We start from the raw sequence: 19,892 nt of genomic DNA, 5'->3' as shown, positions 1-19,892 counted from the left end.
AAGGTCTCTGTTTGTGTCGGTCTATATTATTATGTGTATCTCTTCAAGTATTTATATTATGTATGCATTATTTTTTAAAGTGTTCTATTTAATTGGCTAAAAGAAGAATAAGTGATTATAAAAAGTATTTGCAAAATACAGAAATATAGAATCTAACACAAATATTTTTTAAGTTCACATGATCTGGGGTAATCTTGGGTAAATAAAATGTAGTTTAAGTGTGTTGGTTTAATAAAACAGGAATGTCTTCAGAATTGCCAGCATTAAATGTAACACAAACATACAATTTTTCCTACCTGGGTTTACTACTCAAATTAGGTCATCCTATCTCTACATTGGCAAAGTAATGTCTCTGCTTTTGAATATGCTATCTAGGTTGGTCATAACTTTCCTTCCAAGGAGTAAGCGTCTTTTAATTTCATGGCTGCGGTCACCATCTGCAGTGATTTTGGAGCCCCAAAATATAAAGTCTGACACTGTTTCCACTGTTACCCCATCTATTTCCCATGAAGTGATGGGACCAGATGCCATGATCTTTGTTTTCTGAATGTTGAGCTTTAAGCCAATTTCTTCACTCTCCACTTTCACTTTCATCAAGAAGCTTTTTAGTTCCTCTTCACTTTCTGCCATAAGGGCGGTGTCATCTTCGAGAGTTGGACTGTGAAGAAGGCTGAGGGCCGAAGAATTGAATCCTTTGAACTGTGGTGTTGGAGAAGACTCTTGAGAGTCCCTTGGACTGCAAGGAGATCCAACCAGTCCATTCTGAAGGAGATCAGCCCTGGGATTTCTTTGGAAGGAATGATGCTAAAGCTGAAACTCCAGTGTTTTGGCCACCTCATGTGAAGAGTTAACTCATTGGAAAAGACTCTGCTGGGACGGATTGGGGGCAGGAGGAGAAGGGGACGACAGAGGATGAGATGGCTGGATGGCATCACTGACTCGATGGACGTGAGTCTGGGTGAACTCCGGGAGTTGGTGATGGACAGGGAGGCCTGGCGTGCTGCGATTCATGGGGTCGCAAAGAGTCGGACAGGACTGAGCAACTCAACTGACTGATCTCTACATTACAAAATTGTCAATAAGAAAAATAACTTAAGATAATGGTTAGCTGTTTGATGTCTAACCTAGGCATAATTGTTAAGAGTAATTTAAATAAGATAAAATTTACACTAAGTTTAACTATATAATGGATATATTTTGAATATTTAGGTCATATCGCAATAAGGTAGTATACTGAGATTTTGATCACTAAACAGCAGTTTGTCTACTTTGAGCTTTTAATTTTTATGGAGAGACAGTGGATATCTGGGTCTGTAATCAATATATCATTTGACACATTAAAAAAAGGATGCTATGAAAAAATGTCTCTACCAAGTATAGATTTTTATAATTATGTACAGTTGGCCCTGTGCATCCTTGGGTTCTGCAAGCATGGATTCAACTAACTGTGGATCGAAAATATTCAGAAAAAAATTTCAGAAAGTATGCCACATGTTGGCAACTATATACATAGCATTTATACTGCATTAAGTATCATAGGTAGTTTAGAGACGATTTAAAGTGTATAGGAGAATGTGTGTAGATTTTGCAAATATACATCATTTTGGAGAGGGAAATGGCAACCCACTCCAGTATTCTTGCCTGGAAAAATCACATGGATGGAGCAGCCTGGGGGGCTATAGTCCATGGGGTCTTTGAGTTGGACACGACTTAGCGACTATACAGCAACAACAATGATATACATCATTTTATGTAAAGGACTTGAGCATCTGCAATTTTAGTATCCATTGGGGTCTGGAGTCAATCCCTAGAAGGTACAGAGGAGCCATTGTATTTATACATTTGCTAATCTACTGCTGCTGCTGCTGCTAAGTCACTTCTGTCGTGTCCGACTCTGCGACACCATAGACGGCAGCCCACCAGGCTCCCCCATCCCTGGGATTCTCCAGGCAAGAACACTGGAGTGGGTTGCCATTTCCTTCTCCAATGCATGAAAGTGAAGTCGCTCAGTCGTGTCCGACTCTAGCAACCCCATGGACTCCTCCATCCATGGGATTTTCCAGGCAAGAGTACTGGAGTGGGGTGCCATTGCCTTCTCCTGCTAATCTACTACATGATGTTAATAGGTGATCGTTCACTAGGGCCTGCTTCCTAGTTTTCACTGGGAAGTAAAGATTGTAATAGTTAAAATTTATAATCAATATGTAAAAATAGAACTACTGGTAACAATAAGAACAAAGGGAAACAACTTTGTATATAACATATGTGAAGAAAATGGGATATATTTTTATATGAAGAGTATGCAAGTAATATAGAATGTGTTTTTGTTAAAAGAGAGGGATGTTGTCTAAAATAAAATGACTGGTTGTTCCAGAATAAGAAGAGAAAAAATAAGACAAAACCTAAATGGATATAGAAAACTGCAGGAGGTTTATGGAAAATATATTTTATGTTGTGAGGTCACAGCTGGCCAAAAATGAATAGATACAAGGGTTTTTAAAAAATGAGCTTTAATAAATAGGGTACTTATGTAAAACTAAAACAATGCTCTTTCATCTGCTAAAAGGACAAAGTTTGGTTAGACTCTTAGTCTGCTCTTGCTGATTTTGAAAGGTTTTTCTTTACTTTTTAAGTAGTCTGCCTAGAAAACAAAGATTCTGTTGTTTATGAAAATAATTTCCTGTGCTTCATGTTGTCTTTATTGAGTTTGATTACTTAAGAAAACTGAGTCTTCTCTATTAAAAGAGCTAGGGTTTTTTGCAACTACAGCTGACCTTTGAACAACATGGGTTTGAACTGCACAGGTTCACTTATACTCATATTTTTTTAATAAATAGGTATTATGATACTACAATATCCAAGGTTGGTTGGATCCAAGGATACCGAATCTCAGATTTGGAGGGCCAACTATAGAGCTACATGTGGATTTTTGACTGCACAGAGGGTTGTGCTCCTGCCTTCATGTTGTTCAAGGGTCAGCTGTATATAACTTTCTGTATTTGCCTTTGAAATCTTTTCATTGTCACTTTGGTTGAATGAATAATGAAGTGTTGTTTTACAGTGAACTGTGATCTTATTTGATCAAGTGTCTTAAACATTTTGACATTTTTGACACAGTTCCCAAAATCAATTATGAAAGTCTTTTTGATCTCAGAGTAACTTTGGGATTTTTCCAGAGGGTCCCTGGAAGATCTCAAGAGAATTGCTCTTCCTCCCTATAATTTATTAGGCTTAATTTATTAGGTTATTAGGCTTATTTTAAATGTTAAGTTACAGGGGAAACATAATCAAAATAAAAACTGTTTAACTTTCTTAGATTTTATTTACATGGTTATATATTAACATAAGTAATTCAGAAATTATGTGAAATTCCTAAAAATCCAATATGTCCTGCTGTAATGTTATCAGTCATAACTTCAGTTATTATGTTATAGTATTGAAAGTGAAAGTTGCTCAGTTATGGACTACACGGTCCATGGAGTTCTCCAGGTCAGAATACCGGAGTGGGTAGCCTATCCCTTCTCCAGGAATCAAACCGGGGTCTCCTGCATTGCAGGCAGATTCTTTACTAGCTGAGCTACCAGGGAAGCCCAACATCACAAAATAAACGTTTGCTTCTCAATTGCATTATGATTATTATTATTTTGGTCTATTTTAACCATGGCTATTTTTAAGCCTTTTGTCACTCTCAGACAGGTATTTTTCATTCTCTATTCTTCTCTGAATGCACTTACAATCAACTACAGATGAAAATGCTTCATCTTCAAAGAGATTCATGAAAGGACCCTGACAACATGACAAGTACTCTAACTGGTTTGTTGGTTCAAGTCGCAATCTGAGTTACAGGGTTTCAGTCCCATTTCTAAAAGCAACCATTTAATAGTGTCTTTAGAGTGGAAAGGCAATTGAGAGAGGGGATTATTAGAATAAGTATTCAAATAAAGGAGTATTAAAAGGAGTAGGAGTTAAAGTTTTTGTCCCTTTTATATCATTAACCTTTAGTTAACCATCTGCAAATCTTTCCATTAGGCTATTTTGGAATTCTGAAGCCTTTTGGGGCTTCTGTATACCAATTAAAATAGATACAGTGGTTTGAAATAAGAGCTCTCTAAAACGTTAACAATTTGAAGACTTTTGAATTCTGAGGATCCAAGGAGCTAGCTCTTGCCTACAAATATTTCCCTCTGCTAATCTAATTTTAGAAAAGAGAAAAACTTACTGCTGTTATTTCCAGTAGACCCTGCAGACAGAGATCCAGAAGTCTGCAACCCACTCCAGTATTTTTGCCTGGAGATATTCCATGGACAGAGGAGCCTGGAGAGCTACAGTCCATGGGGTGGCAAAGAGTCAGACACAACTTGGCAACTAAACAAGAACTAAACAAGAATTTTATGTGAAAAATTTCTGGAGAGCCAGAAGAACCCAATTTTTGCCATTTCAGGGTCTGATTTCCTTTAATTTCTAATCAAGTACTTGTAAGCATATATAAACCCAGCTGGTATTCCCATAGGTGACTGTCTGCATGGGACCTGTTTGGCTTTTGAGTACAATTTCCCATTACTAATTTGGTAGGCTAATTCAGATATGAAATATGATCTGAACAACTTTCTGAGGCCAGTGTGGTAGATCAAATGTGTGCTGCTTCTGAGTCTAGATCCCCAAGGGGTTACCCTTGGGTCAATTCAACTCTGATATTTCTCAGTTTCTCCCTGTTGCAGTCTAAAACTGCCATCGGCGCTAGGTTATCAGCCTCTGTCTCAGCCCTTGAACCTCCTCACCTCACCATGAGCAGTATTTACTTGATGGTGGTAGAGGTCAGTCTCTCTTGTTCTTTGGAGCTGAATAATTCAGTCTCATTTCATCAGCAGCAGTTTTACTCAGGCCATATATCAACTAGTTTAAAACAAACTTAACAAAACCCCAGCCATCCATGTTTCCCTGGATGTCTTGCCCAGATGCCTTTAGGCCCCTGCCTAGGAAATGCACTGGTGCCCATTACAACTTCAAGAAAACAGCTGGAATAAAATTTTCAGGACCATCACTCAAATAACGGGATGCAATATCAGGAGAACTCATCAGAATACCTGAGCAGTGATAAAAAGGTAGTGGGGTTCAATGGGTCCTATGCTGGTTTCAGGTAGGTTCCAGGTGTCCCCTGTTGGATATCTCTGATATTCTGCTGACCACACCATACATATCATGAAAAATTGATCAGTTGATCTAAGAAAAATTTTGAGTCAAATTGAGAGTTATAACATGGGAACAACCATCCAGAAAGCTCCAAGAACTGTTCTGCCTGTTAGAGGTCAGAGTGAAGTTATTTAAGCTTTTGAGACAGAGGTTGTTGTTGTTTAGTTGCTAAGTTGTGTCCAACTCTTTGCAACCCCATGGACTGTAGCCCTCCAGACTCCTCTGTCCATGGAATATTTCCATGCAAAAATACTGGAGTGGGTTGCCATTTCCTTCTCCAGTGGATCTTTCGAACCCCGAGTCTCCTTCTGCATTAGCTTTTACTGCTGAGTCACTAGGAAAGCTTGAGATTAAGGGCTATACGTTAAATGAAGTATTATTGATAGTTCATGTAACCACATCCATGTGTAATGGGTCATCATGGTCCCTTACAAGGTTAAGAAGGGAGGTTATCTCCTAACGAGGTCAGGTTAATGTGAATGCACACTACACACTAAAAGGGAGGGAGGAGCCCAAAAGAGGAAAGAAGAATTTTATGTTTATTTTTTTTCTCATCTTGTCACGGAATATGAATTTTATTTCATCACCACTTACAGACCTCAGAGCACTCACTACAACAGATCATATGCGGACAACCTCCATTTCTGTTGCTGTATGGTACACGTGAGGACATGATTAAAGACCGTCAAACTGCAAACAAGGAAAATCCATCAGATTGAAACTGCCAGCCTCATTCCATCATCTAAAGATGCCTCAAACTCAAATCTAGAAATTTTCTCAACTAGCTGTTCTCCAAGCTTGGAAACTGAATTTATAATTTGCTTGAACTCTTAACCTTTGTTTTTCTTCTGTTTTCATACCTATTTGCCCACATAATATAGAGGTCAAATTTAGGTGGATGCTCACCTAACATCACCTCTTGAAAGAAAACATTTCCATGTTCATCCATTCCTAAATAATAATGATGTGTGTTTGCTAATACATCATGCTATATCTATGTAAATAAAGATAATATAGATTGACTTAGACAAGTAAAACCTGTATTTGATTAGAACCTAAGTTATTTTATTGGTGAAATTTTGGCTTAAAAACAAATCTTGGCTTCTGGGAATCTCTGCTCAGGGGAGTTTTACAATCCTTGGCTATTTTCCTCCTCATCCTCATCATATTAACCTGTCTAGTTTGTTGTATTCTCTCAAGGTTTTCAATACCTTTTGGTAGCCACTCACACTTCAAATGACATCTGTCAGGATTGGACAACCTAACGAACTTAATGATTGACATCCAATGTGTATGATGCTGATGCAACTGTTGGTAACAGTGACTACAATGACCCTCTGTCCTGATGATTCAATTAGCTGAAACATCCAATATCTGATTCTTCACCCTGGTGGCAACAACAGTGGGAACTGAGAGTAATGCCATATAGTTGGTCACACTCCCAACTTGCTGAGAGAATGATTAAACTTTTGGCTGTTGGTGATTGATCCAACCTCCATTCCCTTTTTCTTCCCCAAGGGACAGGATGGTTGGGATTGAAAGCTCAAACCTTCTAAGCACCTGGTTAACTCCTTTGGTAACCAGGCCCGGTCCTCTGGAGCATTTCAAAAACCTCATTAACATAAAAAAGATACCTTTATTCCTCTCATCACTTAGGAAATCCCAAGGGTTTTAGGAGCTCTGCACCAGGATTGGGGAACAAAGACCACATAAAGATTTTTTTTTGTTATTAATAACAATATCACAAGAAGTCACTGGATTAAGGAGCCTTAATCCAATAGACTATGGCTTTATAAGGGGAGGAAGATATCTCTTCCTCCTCTCTCCTCACTCACCTCTCTCTCTCTGCCATATGTGGACATAGTGAAAAGATGGCTGAAAAGCCAAGAAGGAAGCTCTCACCAGAACCTTGAACTTGGACATCCAACTCCAAAACTGTAAGAAAGTAACCTTCTGTTGTTTGATCTGCCCAGGGCGTGTCCTTTGTTATGGTAGCCCAAGCTAAGTGAGACACACTGCCATCTTCTGCACCTGTTCTGCATTTTCTGTTCTAAGCCATCTGGTGGAGCAATCCAACTGCTTCTAGAATTATCTAAAAGCATCACTGGGAAGAACTAATGGGACCAAGGAGCACTTCCTTGTCCATCACGAGGCCTGTGTGAAGTGCTAAACATTATCATCTCTGAGAAGCTGGTATCCATTGAGGATGACTTGCCCCCGGCCCCACAGCTCATCATTGATAAACCCAGGCTTCTGTTTGTCACTTCAACGTCCTTTCCCTGCAATGGGCCAACCACTGTTTTGAAAAATGAGTCACAAAAACCTCATGATACCAATCCTTAGGAACAAATATTTAAATACAGGAAAATAAGTAAGCATGAATATTTAAAACCGGGAAATTCAGAATGTAATATTTGCACACTAGGATATCTAATTTGTTTGCTATGCTGCTCAGAGCAGAACAAAGTTCTCATGGTTCTATTTATATATTCGTAAGGAGTAGTACACAGAAATGAACCATCATTTGTACGTTTTGGCAATGAAAAGAAAAAGTCAACTTTATGTCAAGCAGCTGAGGGTACCATATTCTTCACACGTTCCTCTTGTGTCACGCAGAAGAAATTCAGTGTGTCAACAAAAGAGGACAGAGCAGAAGTGCACTGATGGGAACTTCAAACATTCCTGCTTAGAAAAGGAATTTCACTAGTGAGAAATAGCCTCATTCAGAAGTGGAGAGAGTGTGCATGCTGAACACAGAAATGCAGAGCCATAATTTTACTGGAGCGTTTCTCCTTGGAGAGCCTTTGAAGACCCCACATACCCAGCCAGCCAGTAGTTAGCTCTGGAAACATTCTGCCTGTCAGTCTATGTCATGGTTATAAGCAAACTGAGGTGTCACAGTCTTTGATGACTGTTCAAAAGAAATAGAGCCAGACCCTAGTTAAAGGCAGATAAGATTTTATTCATACTACTGCAATAAGGGGAAAGAGTTGAGCTCAATTCCTAAGGCAGGAAAAAGTGGGAATTTATGGCTAAGAAAGGGGAGTCAGTCAGTCAGTCCAGTTGCTCTGTTGTGTCCAACTCTTTGCAACTCCATGAACCGCAGCACGCCAGGCCTTCCTGTCCATCACCAAGAGTTATCAAATGGAAGACTACTGAGAGGGACATCAAGGGTGAGCTACTCTTACTAAATCTACCTAGGATTCTTGCTGAAGGCAGGCCAGAGTGGTCAGTTCAGGGATGAGGGATGACAGAAGGATTCTTGGCGAGGACTGGCTGAGGCAGGCCAATGATGGGCCCTGAATGAAACCACAGAACACATCTCAGAGCTCAGTGGCTCTCATGTTCTTTCTGTTTCAGTGTGGAAAGAATTCAGGGAGAGGCAAAGTGATAGATAAGAAGTGATTTATTTGAGGGGATATATGTATACCTATTGGAGAAGGCAATGGCACCCCACTGCAGTACTCTTGCCTGGAAAATCCCATGGACAGAGGAGCCTGGTGGGCTGCAGCCCATGGGGTCGCTAAGAGTCTGATATGACTGAGCGACTTAACTTTCACTTTTCACTTTCATGCATTGGAGAAGGAAATGGCAACCCACTCCAGTGTTCTTGCCTGAAGAATCCCAGGGATGGGGGAGCCTGGTGGGCTGCCATCTATGGGGTCGCACAGAGTCGGACACGACTGAAGTGACTTAGCAGCAGCAGCAGCAGCGTGTATACCTATGGCTGATTCATGTTGAGATTTGACAGAAAACAACAAAATTCTGTAAAGCAATTATCCTTCAATTAAAAATATTATAAATAAATTTTTTAAAAAGAAGTGATTTATTTGTATAAGATGCTTGTGAAGGATACACGTGGGCAGGTAAAAGGGCTCTGCTCTGAGAACTTAGTAGGCTACATTTTTACAATCAAAGGAAAAGTGGGATGGGGGAGAAGACCATCTCTTCTTCATTCTTTTTAAAAATCAATCAGTTAATTAATTTTTGACTATGGTGGGTCTTTGCTGCTGTGAGGGCTTTTCTCTAGTTGTGGCAAGCAGGGGCTACTCTCTAGTTACGGTGCGTGGTCTTCTCATTACAGTGGCTTCTCTTGTTGCAGAACACGGGCTCTAGGGTGTGTGGGCTTCAGTATTTGTGACACATGGGCTAAACAGGATGGCTCCCAGGCTCTAGAACACTGGCTTAGAAGTTGTGATGCAGGGTTAAATTGCTCCAGGGCAGGTGGGATCATCCTAGACCAGGGATTGAACCCATGTTTCCTGCACCGGCAGGTGGATTCTTTACCACTGAGCCACGAGGAAAGCCCTCTCATTCTTTTTAAAAAGTATTCATCTATTTATTTGGCTGCCACAGGTCTTGATTGCAGTGTTTGCATCATGTTGCATCATGCAGGATCTTTTGTTGAGGCACGTGGGCTCTCTCCAGTTGTGGTGCATGGGCTTAGTTGCCTGTGGCATGTGGCATTTCAGTTCCCCAACCAAGGATTGAACCTATGCCCCCGGCATTGCAAGGCAGATTCTTAATCACTGGACCACCAGGGAAGTCTCCTCTTCCTCATTCTAGACTAGACATCAAGCTTCCATCATCAGCTACTCCTCCACCCTGGGTGGTACAGTTTTTTGATTGCTACGTAATCAGACTGGGATTGTCAAGGTGCTATTCAAATCAGCAGAAGGGTGGTAACATATGCTAAAATATGGTTAATCATCTCAAGCTTCTGTATAATGAGGGTCTTCTACTTTGGAATGTTACCTTTCCTATATATATATATATATTTATATACACACATAAATAATTTTATTTATTTAATTATTGGCTGTTCTGGGTCTTCATTGTTGCAAGAGGGCTTTCTCTAGTTGAGGAGAGCAGGGGTTACTCTCTCTTGTTGTGGAGCACAGGCTCTAGGGCACTTGAATTTCTATAGTTGAGGTGCATGGGCTTAATAGTTGTGGCTCTTGGGTGTTAGAGCATGGGCTCAGTAGTTGTTGTACACAGGCATAGCTGCCCTGAGGCATGTGGGATCTTCCCAACCCTGGGATCGAACCTGTGTCCTCTGCATTGGCAGGCAGATTCTTAACCACTGGACCACAAGGGAAGCCCTATTTTTGTTTTTAGTTCATATACAGAGGAACATGTGCTAGGGATCATTAACTTACTGACCTCAACCAGCAGGATGCAGGTGTCACTGACTTGACATACAGTTTTGTTATTAAGCAAGCCTGCTTTGTTTCACAATTTTCTGATTGCTTTCTTGATGATCATTAACTTACAATGGTCTCTCAAAGCCCCCTAAAGTTCCCCATCTATTTATAATTTCCTAGTGGGATTTTTAAACTAGCTATTTGACTGTCTTACTCTAGACTTATCATGAGGACAAGGCCTAGTGGAGAAGAGGGTTCAGAGGAGCCTGTCTAAAGTTTGATCGAGGAAAGCCTTTAACAGAACTGAAGTTATCGGACAGAGACAATGCAGAAAATGTTGCCCTTAAATTCAGGCGGGAAATGGGTAATAAGGTAGAGTATGTGAACAGTAAATTATTTTTAGAGTAATGGCAGGGGTCTGGGAGAGGGGGCAGGGGAGGGAGGCAGGTGTGAGGAGGCCCTCATGGAGCTGCTCTCAAGCATCAGGAGTAAGAATGTTGTTCAGTTCCGCTGAGATTATCCAGGACACATAAAGCTGGTTAGCAGAGGCCAGCAATCCAGCCACCCTTTGATGCCCTGGAAGGAAGTCAGGTACGAACGGATGCTGCATGTCTCAGCTGGGGTTAGTCACCCTATCCTGTTTCCAGGACTCCATTTATGGCTGTTCTTGTGCTCAGTGGAGAAAAGGGGTAGGAGACTTGGTTCCAGAAGAGGCAAGGAAAGGGTTCTGGGCTTCCTCTCATAGCATCTGCAGCCCTCTCCCACCTTAAGGATCAGCCAGTGCGATGGGTCAGAAGCAAATGACACAGGATCATGGCTCAGGAAGGGCCTTGGGAAAGTTCCTTCACAGACTGGTTGAGAATACCCAGTAGATGCAGAGCTGGAAGAGAGCTGAGCTGCGCCTATGTTTCTCTTGAGGGGGTTCTTGAGGGCGGGGTCCCCGGCTTACACACACACACACACACACACACACACACACACACGCACTCACTCAAAGCAGTCACAAGAGGAGGGTCCCTAGGTGCGGAGAGGTGCTGGCTTGCTCTTCTCCCCAGGATTTCTCTTTCCTGGAGGGCTGTGCCCCTTTCACCAAGGTAACTGAGTGGGCTGTGCTCCCAGGAAGGGACATCTACCCCTCCCCCAAGCACTCGGAGGGCACATAATACTTATACCCCAAATCGGGAATTTGTCGGTGGGCAGGTGGCATCATCACTAAAAGGAATGTTCCCTACTTTCCCCACTATGGTGATAAACGAATAAAAGCCAAACATGAAAAATACAGTCCTCACGATATTTAGTTTCGCTACATTCATCTTAGTTCTGAGTTTTAAGAAATGTCAGGGACCTGTACATGCAACATTTATAGGGCTTGTAGTTCCTCTCAATCTTTTCCTCCCTTCCATTTCGCCTACAAATCCCCCCTTCTTCCAAGAGGACAGTGAATCAGAGCTTTGGCAGCACGCTTCATGGAACAGCATCAACCCTCGGAGAGAATTTCCCTTAGCCCTGGCTCTGCCAAGCGCAGGTACACAACCAACCGAGGAGGTGGGGCTAGTAGTGAAAACTGTCCGCGCATTTTCGTCCCATTTCCCTGGGAAGCCGAGGGGACAGCGGGTGGCTGGAGGAAGTTCATCTGCGGGCGACCCCGCCTTCACCACCCGCGCTTCCTTTCCCTCCTCGCACCATCGCAAGGGCTCTGTATTTTCCTTATTCACCTTTTTCTTTTTTCCCTCTTGTCCCCGCGGGAACATAAGCACCGCGAGGCTGGGCTCGAGACGGGACTCAGGGCGAGAGGAGCTCGGTCGGCGTCCAACGGCAGGGTGGTGGGATCCTGTCCTTACATGTTTCATGTTTTGCTCATCATAAACTTTTTTTGCATTAACATCAGAATACTATTTTTTTTTTCCAGAATATTATTTAAATTGACCACTGAACTTTTTTTTTTTTTTTTGGCTCTAAATCTTTTAAAATGAGTCCCGCGCGAATGCCTCACCCATCCCGGGCAGGAAGTTGAAGCTGTTTTGCTCGCTACTGAATCCCAGTGCCGGGCACAGTAATACTCTGGTTCTCCGAATAAAACATTCTTTAAGAACCGCCCCTAATTTCTTGCAGGGACCCTCTCTGCCAGGGCGCAGTACTTCGGGACAAACCTCGAGAAAGAACAGGGCCCAGGTCTCCCCAGCGCTGGATCCCTGCCCCCTACAGATGGAACCGCTCTTACCTTTCCTCGCTGGTGGGACCCCTGGGACAGGTGGGAAGGGATTGAGCGCCGAGTGGGGCGAGCGCCCCGGGGACTTAGGGCGAGGGCGCGGCGGGAGGGGCCCAGGGGAGAGCGCGGAGGGGGAGGGCTTGCGAGGGTGGCGGAGAAGAGTGCGTCGCCCAGGAGCGCGGAGGCGGCGAGCAGCGAGCAGCGCAGGACACAGAGCTGCGCAGGTAGGTGGGACGTGCAGAGGGTCGCGGAGGAAGGAGTGGGGCGGGGCGCCGAGGCAGGAGGGGGCGGTGCAGAGGCAGAAGTGGGCGGGGCAGGGGCGGGGCGACTCGGTTCCCTGGAGGCTGGTGCTGTGGTTGTTGGTGCTACGGCCGCTACACCTGGGGTCGCGGGTGTTTGTGAGTGTTTCCCCTTACTCCAGCGCGGACGTGCCTGCTCCCGCCGGAGGCCGAGGCTCAGGCTGGTGCCGAGGTCCGGGCACCCGGTGGTGCGAAGGGAGCCAGACATCGCTACCCGCCCGCAGGTGACCGTTCCCCCGCAGGGATCAGCCACCTGAGTTCATTCACCCAGGTCCGCTCCTCCGCTAGGATCCGGGCCCCGCGCTCACCGCCCCGCCTCTCCCCTCAGGTGTCCTTCTGCCGCAGGTGTCCTCCCCCGCAGGTGTCCCCGCGCCCGGACATGGTGGACGTGCTGGGCGGGCGGCGCCTGGTGACCTGCGACGGCGCGTGGGTGGAGGCCGAGGCGGCGCTGCAGAACAAGGTGGTGGCGCTATACTTCGCCGCGGGCCGGTGCGCGCCCAGCCGCGACTTCACGCCGCTGCTCTGCGACTTCTACGAGGAGCTCGTGGACGAGGCGCGGCCGCCGGCGCCCTTCGAGGTGGTCTTCGTGTCCGCCGACGGCAGCGCGCAGGAAATGCTGGAATTCATGAAGGAACTGCACGGTGCCTGGCTGGCGCTGCCCTTCCACGACCCCTACCGGCAGTGAGTGGAGGCAGTGTGTGTGGGAGGTGCTGGGAGCTCCCACACCAACCCCCACCCCAGTCCCTCTTCTCCGGGCTTCTCCCAACTCTCAGGGCCTCTTTGATAGCCTCCATCCCCACCCCTTCGTGTTTGAGCCTCTTTGCTTTGGCTTCCCAGGGAGGCTCTAGCGTTGGCTGACGGGGAACTCGGTGGGCGCGGACCTTGGTCCACCTTCGTCTTTGGCTCAGTAGATCTGAGGCTCTGGGAATCTGAATGTATAAGTTCTGGTGATGATTATTCTGCGGCAGGGAGCCCACTCGAGTAATCATAGCCCTGAGGTGCTGCACCCGACTAAGCAGGGAGGGCTTCCCAGGTGCCTCAGCTGTAAAGAATCTGCCTGCCAATGCAGGAGACACAATCGCCGCAGGTTCCATCTGTGGGTTGGGAAAATCCCCTGGAGGAGGAAATGGCAACCCACTCCAGTATTCTTGCCTGGAGAATCCCATGGACAGAGGAGCCCGGCGGGCTACAGGCCGTAGGGTCCTCAAAGATTCGGACACAGCATTGAGCACACAGGCACTGCACAGGGAAGACACTGACGCTTATCTGGAGAGTAGGAGAGGGAGATCCAGAATGGATGCTCAGGTCAGAACTGGAGACGAGGGGTGGACTACCCTGTCCCAGTAGCCTGGGCCTGGGTACCAGGTGCTGGGAGAAGGGTCAGGACTCAAGTCCTGGAGGAAACTACTGTAAGCCAGGTTGCAATTTCAGTTTTATTGACAGTGACCGAAATTTCATAAAGGTGTCTCCTGCTCCTATACCTGTAAGAAGAAGCAGCTTCCTGGACTCTTGAGACAGATGTCAGAGGTGACAAAAATCCATGCTCCCTGAAGGGATCTTGCCCCACCCTTGCTTTTAGAAAAATATGTGACATGGATTTCGGAATTTGTGAACAAACTAGAAATTGACCCTAGCGCTCAACTTTTTTTTTCATTTTCATTTTTTTTTTGCCATTCTGTGTACCATGTGGACTCTTAGTTTCCCAACCATGGATTGAGCCCACAGCCCCTGCACTAGAAGCTCAGAATCTTAACCACTGTACCTCTAGGCGAGTCCCAGCCTTGGTGTTCTGTTGGCTGTGGTCATGGGATCTATGGAGGGGAGGAGGGAGAAGGTGGGGGGTGGTGTGTTAGGGAAGAGAGAGGACATGGGAGGACTTTGTGGAGGATTGGAAGAGGGAAGTGGGGCACAGGCACCGATTGTCTGGAATGTTGGGGTCACCTGTGGTGTAAGAGTCCAGACTGAGGTTAATTGTTCTTCACCAAGTACATTACCCCACCATCCCCTTAACAGATATGGAGGCGAATTTCTGGATTTTTTTTTTTTTTTTTGAATAGCACCACGTGGTACATTTTTCTGGGAATTAGTATTCAATTGTGACGTTCTCCCAAATTAATTATTCTGAAATGGTTTTCCTTCTGGACACTTAAAAATGAAAGCTAACTTTGGAAAGTTCCCTGGAGGAGTAATTTTTCCCAAGCACATGCTTTTGCTGATGCCAAGCAAAAGGTGAGGCCCAGGCCCTTCAAGGGAGGTTACCTGCTTCCCAAGGCTTCACTCAAGGCAGGACTAGGAAAAGTCATCCATGATACATCCAAATGACCATGATTTACTTGGTTGAAAGTTCCTATAGCTTCACATCTAGAGGTAGTTGTAAAAGGAGTTTTGATTTGCTTAGCGTTCAAGTTACACACCGCTTTTGAAAGAATACACTTATTTTTGAAAGTGACAGTGTTAGTAATCAAGCAAAGAGCTCAGGCCCCCGGCAGAATTCAGTTGTGGGATCTATTTGTGGGGTGACTGTAGGCAAGGTATTCAGTTGCTGAGTATAATGACATGGCACGTGATGGATGAGAACTGCACTGATGCACGCATTCAGAGCTATGCCAGCTGGTTGTGTAGCAGCACTTTCCGTGTTGCCCATTTCACTGATGTGCTATTGAAGTGCAGAGATGGGTGCCCCTGGCTCTGGAGCCAGTCCTTTCTGCTCCAGCTTCCTCTCCCAGGGGACACTGAGCCTCAGGACAGTCTTGCTGGGGGTGGGGATAAGGGTGGGGTTGGGGGGGCTTACAGCGTGCTCTCTGCTTCCTGGATTAACTGGTCAAGGCCCATTTGGTCCACTGCAGGTGCTGAGTTGTTTAGGGCCCGGCATGGGGCTGCACTAGGCCCTGGCCATCTCCGGCTGCCAGCCTCACCTAGGCGGAATCTGATAAGGGTTGGGGGGGCAGGGTGGGAGGCAGCAGTTTGGGGAGAAGTTAGTTCCTGGGGCCTCCCCTTCCCAGATTGAACTTTGTTAATCCTGTCATTGCAATTTATAAATTAGGAAATGTGGTATTCTGTGGGAAATTCTTGGAGCTAAGCCCTAAATTTTGCTTATCCCAGCCTGCATTTTGAAATCAGATCGTGAGCAAAAATGGAAGTAACAGCCACCAAGGAGAACTAAAGTATGTAGGAAGCCCCAGGAGGCCTTTTGAGAAGTTCTCAATATGTGCAGAGCATGGCATTCTTCTTGGTGCTGTGAGAAGGTGAGGGACCCGGGCTGTCTTTTTTCAGTGGTCCACACGTGTCATCTGCTGTCCTCTGGTTTTCTGATGACCTGCCTGAGGCTCATGCGTCCATGCATACTAAGTCGCTTCAGTTCGTGTGTGACTCTTTGCAACCCTATAGCCTGCCAGACTCCTCTGTCCAGGGGATTCTCCCAGGCAAGAATACTGGAGTGGGTAGCCATTCCCTTCTCCAGGGGATCTTCCCAATCCAGGGATTGAAACCACATCTTTTACGTCTCCTACATTTGCAGATCAGTTCTTTACCACTAGCACCGCTTGGGAAGGTTTGCCTTAGGCTCAGGAAGTGGTAGATCACCACAGAGGCACTCCACCCCACTAAGCTTACCCTGGGCATGGCTGGAGGCGGTGACGATGGAGATGCAACTGCAAGAAGAAACTTTCTAGAACCGCTCACCTCAAGCTCGGTCAGATCTTGGCTGTCCAGAGAAGAATGCACACAAGACCCAACCCCAAGTGCCACCCTTCTGCCTAGAGAGGCAAATATCTAGTGACGTGCCTATAGCGAGGGGCAGTGGGGGCCCAGGGTGGGCTCTCAGGTCCTGCCTTGATGCCTGTGTGTGCAGCTGGGCGAGAGGTCTGAGCAAGGGGGCAGCGTTGAAGACAGATTCTGTCCTGCCTTCCCTCCCTCTTTTTATGAGCCAAGTAAGGAATAAAGAAAAATCCCTGACTTTGCCAACAGGAATTTCTGTTACATGCTGCCAGGTATGCAAGACCCACTCAGTCCATGTCTCACACATCCCCCTCCAGTATTTGACCCTCACTCATTTTATTTCTTGTTGTCTCGTTTACATCTGTGTTCTGGTCAGACATGACAACTAATATGCCAGAATACTCCACACACTTTCCCACCTCCAAAGGTCTTACACATGCGGCATCCTCCAACCCTGGAGCCTCCCACTTCTCTTCCTAGGAGCTCTCCCTTTGTGCCCCCGGGGACACAGGGCGCATGTCTGGCTCCTGAGGCCTATGCCCTCCATAGCTTGAGCCAGTGCCACTCCTGTTGTCGGAGTGTGTGTCTGGTGGGGGCAGTGGTCTCTGTAGTCCCAGAGGTTGAACTAGACATTGTTCAGGGCTTGGCACCTGCAGGGCACTTGTTTGATGGATACTTGAAGCAAGTAGAGAGATTTGCTCGGTAACAGCCTGGCTACCAGTGGCTGAGATGGAAAGAGACTGGAGCCAGAAGTTGCCATGACAACCCAGAAGCAGTTGTGCCAGGGATAAGGATGCACTGCTTTAGATGAAGGGAGGGAGCCAGTGCTTCAACTGAATGCAGGGTGAGGAGGGAATGGACGCTCACATTTCCCTGAAATGGTTAAAATGCTGAGTTATCACTTCATTCTGCCCAGCAACAAGGCTTTCCTTTCTGAGGCTTGGTCTACTCTCTCTGGACACAGCTCCCAGAGGAGACAGAGATGACTTCATGGTTCCAGGGTAACACCTGTCACCAGTCAGAGGCTGCCAGGGTGGGGATGTAGGGTCCGCATTGGGTGATTCTCTGAAGAGAAGCTGGAGCAATGAAATGTCTTCAGACCTCTTCCTCACTCCTCGAAGGCCTGCCTGACTCCTGATGTCCCTGTGTTGTCCCTTTTTCCTTCTCAATCTCGATAGAGCTTTTCTCTGTTTCTTAGTCTAAGAGCCGGGTTTTGTTTTGTTGCTCACCCCATGTGGATTCATTTCCTACTCCAGTGATTTCTGTCCTCTGTCTTCTTTTGCCTTCTTTCTACTTTCTCTATAATTGCTTCATCACTGTTTTTCTGGTTTCTTGAATTAAACGCAGAACTCATCTATATAGAGGCCTTTTAGTTTTAGACAAGAATATGTAAGATAACTCTCTGTGTCTAATTGTACCTATAGCTTGGGACCCATAGTATATTCCATATTGCCCTGTTCTAATTATTTTGTAAGTCTGCTTTACAATTTCATAGATAACATATGGTTATTTAGTTTTTAACTCATTCCAAAAATTATTGCTTGTTGCTTTCCAGTTCTATTATGTTATGGTCTGATTAAGCAATCTGCACTGATTACTTGAAACTTATTAAGATCCCTTTATGACCAATAACATGGCTGGTGTTGTCACCATTTCATAGATGCGTGAAAGCAAGGCATATTTTCTCTGTTGGGTGTAGATACTGTTTTGTTTTTTTTTTTTTCCAGTTTGAATTAAGATTTGTCTTGGAGCAGGATACCAGAAAGCAGCAGGAAGGACCTGATGGAGGTGTCACAGGGGAGGTTTGGTAACAGGAGGGTCTCAAATGCATTTCTTCTTCCTCTCAGGTTCACAACCCTGAGGGCGCCAGATAAGGGAAATCAGATTACTGCTAACCTGAGGCCCTGGCAAACTGGTAACAGGACGGGATTTGCACCCAGCTGTCCTGGCCTGAGGACGATAATCCCTGTGAAGGTTATGGGGAGATTTGCAAAACTGAGAAGGCAGACACTCCTTTCCCTAAATGAATACAAATAATTTTGTAAAATGGTCACACAAGGGGTTATTACATGTGAAGGTAAAATGTTTCACCCATAATGTTAATCAGCATGTCCTTGAATTTACAGGATAGAAAGTCTAGTAAGCCTTTGCATTTGTCTAAAACTTATGGAATTTTAACTTTTACCATTATAGGTACCTGATGTATTTAAACCTCTTGAGATGTAGGAAGGATCCAAATTTATTGGGTTACTTGTGGGTTTAAAATTGCACTGTGTCATTCGGCAGCCACTAGCTACATGTGACTACTTAAATTTAAAATAGACTGAAATAGGGAATTCCGTGGTGGTCTAGTGGTCAACTTCCCTAGTGGTCAACTTCCCTCCTGTCTTAGTGGGTAAAGCATCTGCCTGCAGTGCAGGAGACCCGGGTTTGATCCCTGAGTTGGGAAGATCCCCTGAAGAAGGAAATGGCAACCCACTCCAGTATTCTTGCCTGGAAAATCCCATGGACAGAGGAGCCTGGTAGGCTACAGTCCATAGGGTCTCAAAGAGTCAGACACTACTGAGCGACTTCACTTTCTTTTCACTTTCTAGTGGTTATGACTTGGTGCTCTTACTTTCATGGCTGGGTTCAATTCCTGGTTAGGGGAACTAAGATCCTGCAAGCCGCTTGGCACAGCCAGAAAATACATAAACAAACAAATAACATGAACTAAAACCCAAAATTCAATTCCTCAGGCTCACCAGCCAGATTTCAAGTGCTCAGTCATTGCGGGTAACCATGGCTATGACGTTGAGTAGCACAGATGCAGAACGGTTTCATCACCACATGCTCCTCTGGGACAGCATTGGCTGAGAACCAGCCAGCAGCAAGAAGAGCCCACAGGAATCCTCACCCCAGTGGGAGGGCTCACCGGGCGGGCTGGGTGCTAAGGCTTTGCGGGCTCAGCTGGCTCTGGGAGGCGCCGGTCCCTGCAGACGTGCAGCGGCCTGGCCTGTCCCACGCTGACCCTCCGCCGCCCTCTTCTCTCCCACAGCGAGCTGAGGACCAGGTACCACATCACGGCCATCCCCAGGCTTGTGATCCTGAAGCCCAGCGGGGAGGTCATCACCGACAAAGGGCGGAAGCAGATCCGGGAGCGGGGGCTGGCCTGCTTCCAGAACTGGGTGGAGGCAGCGGACATCTTCCAGAATTTCTCCGGTTGAGCAGAGGGCGGGTCTCCAGGGGGCCCGGACAGGTGTGCAGTCACTCCTGTTGCTGCAGCCTCAACCCGGCAGAGAAGAAGAGCATCCTGTTTCTCTGTGTTGGTGGTTTCTTTCAGAGCAGAAGCAC

At 45.7% G+C, this 19,892-nt stretch overlaps 2 protein-coding genes across 3 annotated transcripts in view; one reads left to right on the top strand and one right to left on the bottom strand.

Moving 5' to 3' along the window:
• The window catches only part of LOC139184622 (uncharacterized), a 24,260-nt gene extending 11,210 nt beyond the window's left edge, over nucleotides 1–13,050 (bottom strand). The window contains exon 1 of one of the 2 annotated variants that reach the window (XR_011568165.1): nucleotides 12,556–12,787. Coding sequence is in view for 1 of the 2 variants with exons in the window: in XM_070795194.1 (XP_070651295.1) it covers nucleotides 12,556–13,050 (495 nt within the window). In the remaining variant the exon portion in view is untranslated. Of the gene's footprint in view, nucleotides 1–12,555 lie in introns of both variants that reach the window. The other variant, XM_070795194.1, reaches the window with a different exon arrangement.
• Nucleotides 12,910–19,892, top strand: NXNL2 (nucleoredoxin like 2). The gene is made up of 3 exons (XM_070795195.1): nucleotides 12,910–13,066; nucleotides 13,171–13,523; nucleotides 19,597–19,892. Exons 2-3 carry the CDS (start codon nucleotides 13,222–13,224, stop codon nucleotides 19,763–19,765), a joined length of 471 nt encoding a protein of 156 aa, XP_070651296.1. The 5' UTR covers nucleotides 12,910–13,066; nucleotides 13,171–13,221; the 3' UTR covers nucleotides 19,766–19,892.

This window comes from Bos indicus, chromosome 8, assembly GCF_029378745.1.
Source record: "Bos indicus isolate NIAB-ARS_2022 breed Sahiwal x Tharparkar chromosome 8, NIAB-ARS_B.indTharparkar_mat_pri_1.0, whole genome shotgun sequence".
In the NCBI taxonomy this organism is placed as follows: domain Eukaryota; kingdom Metazoa; phylum Chordata; class Mammalia; order Artiodactyla; family Bovidae; genus Bos; species Bos indicus.
This window is presented reverse-complemented; position numbering and strand designations above follow the sequence as displayed.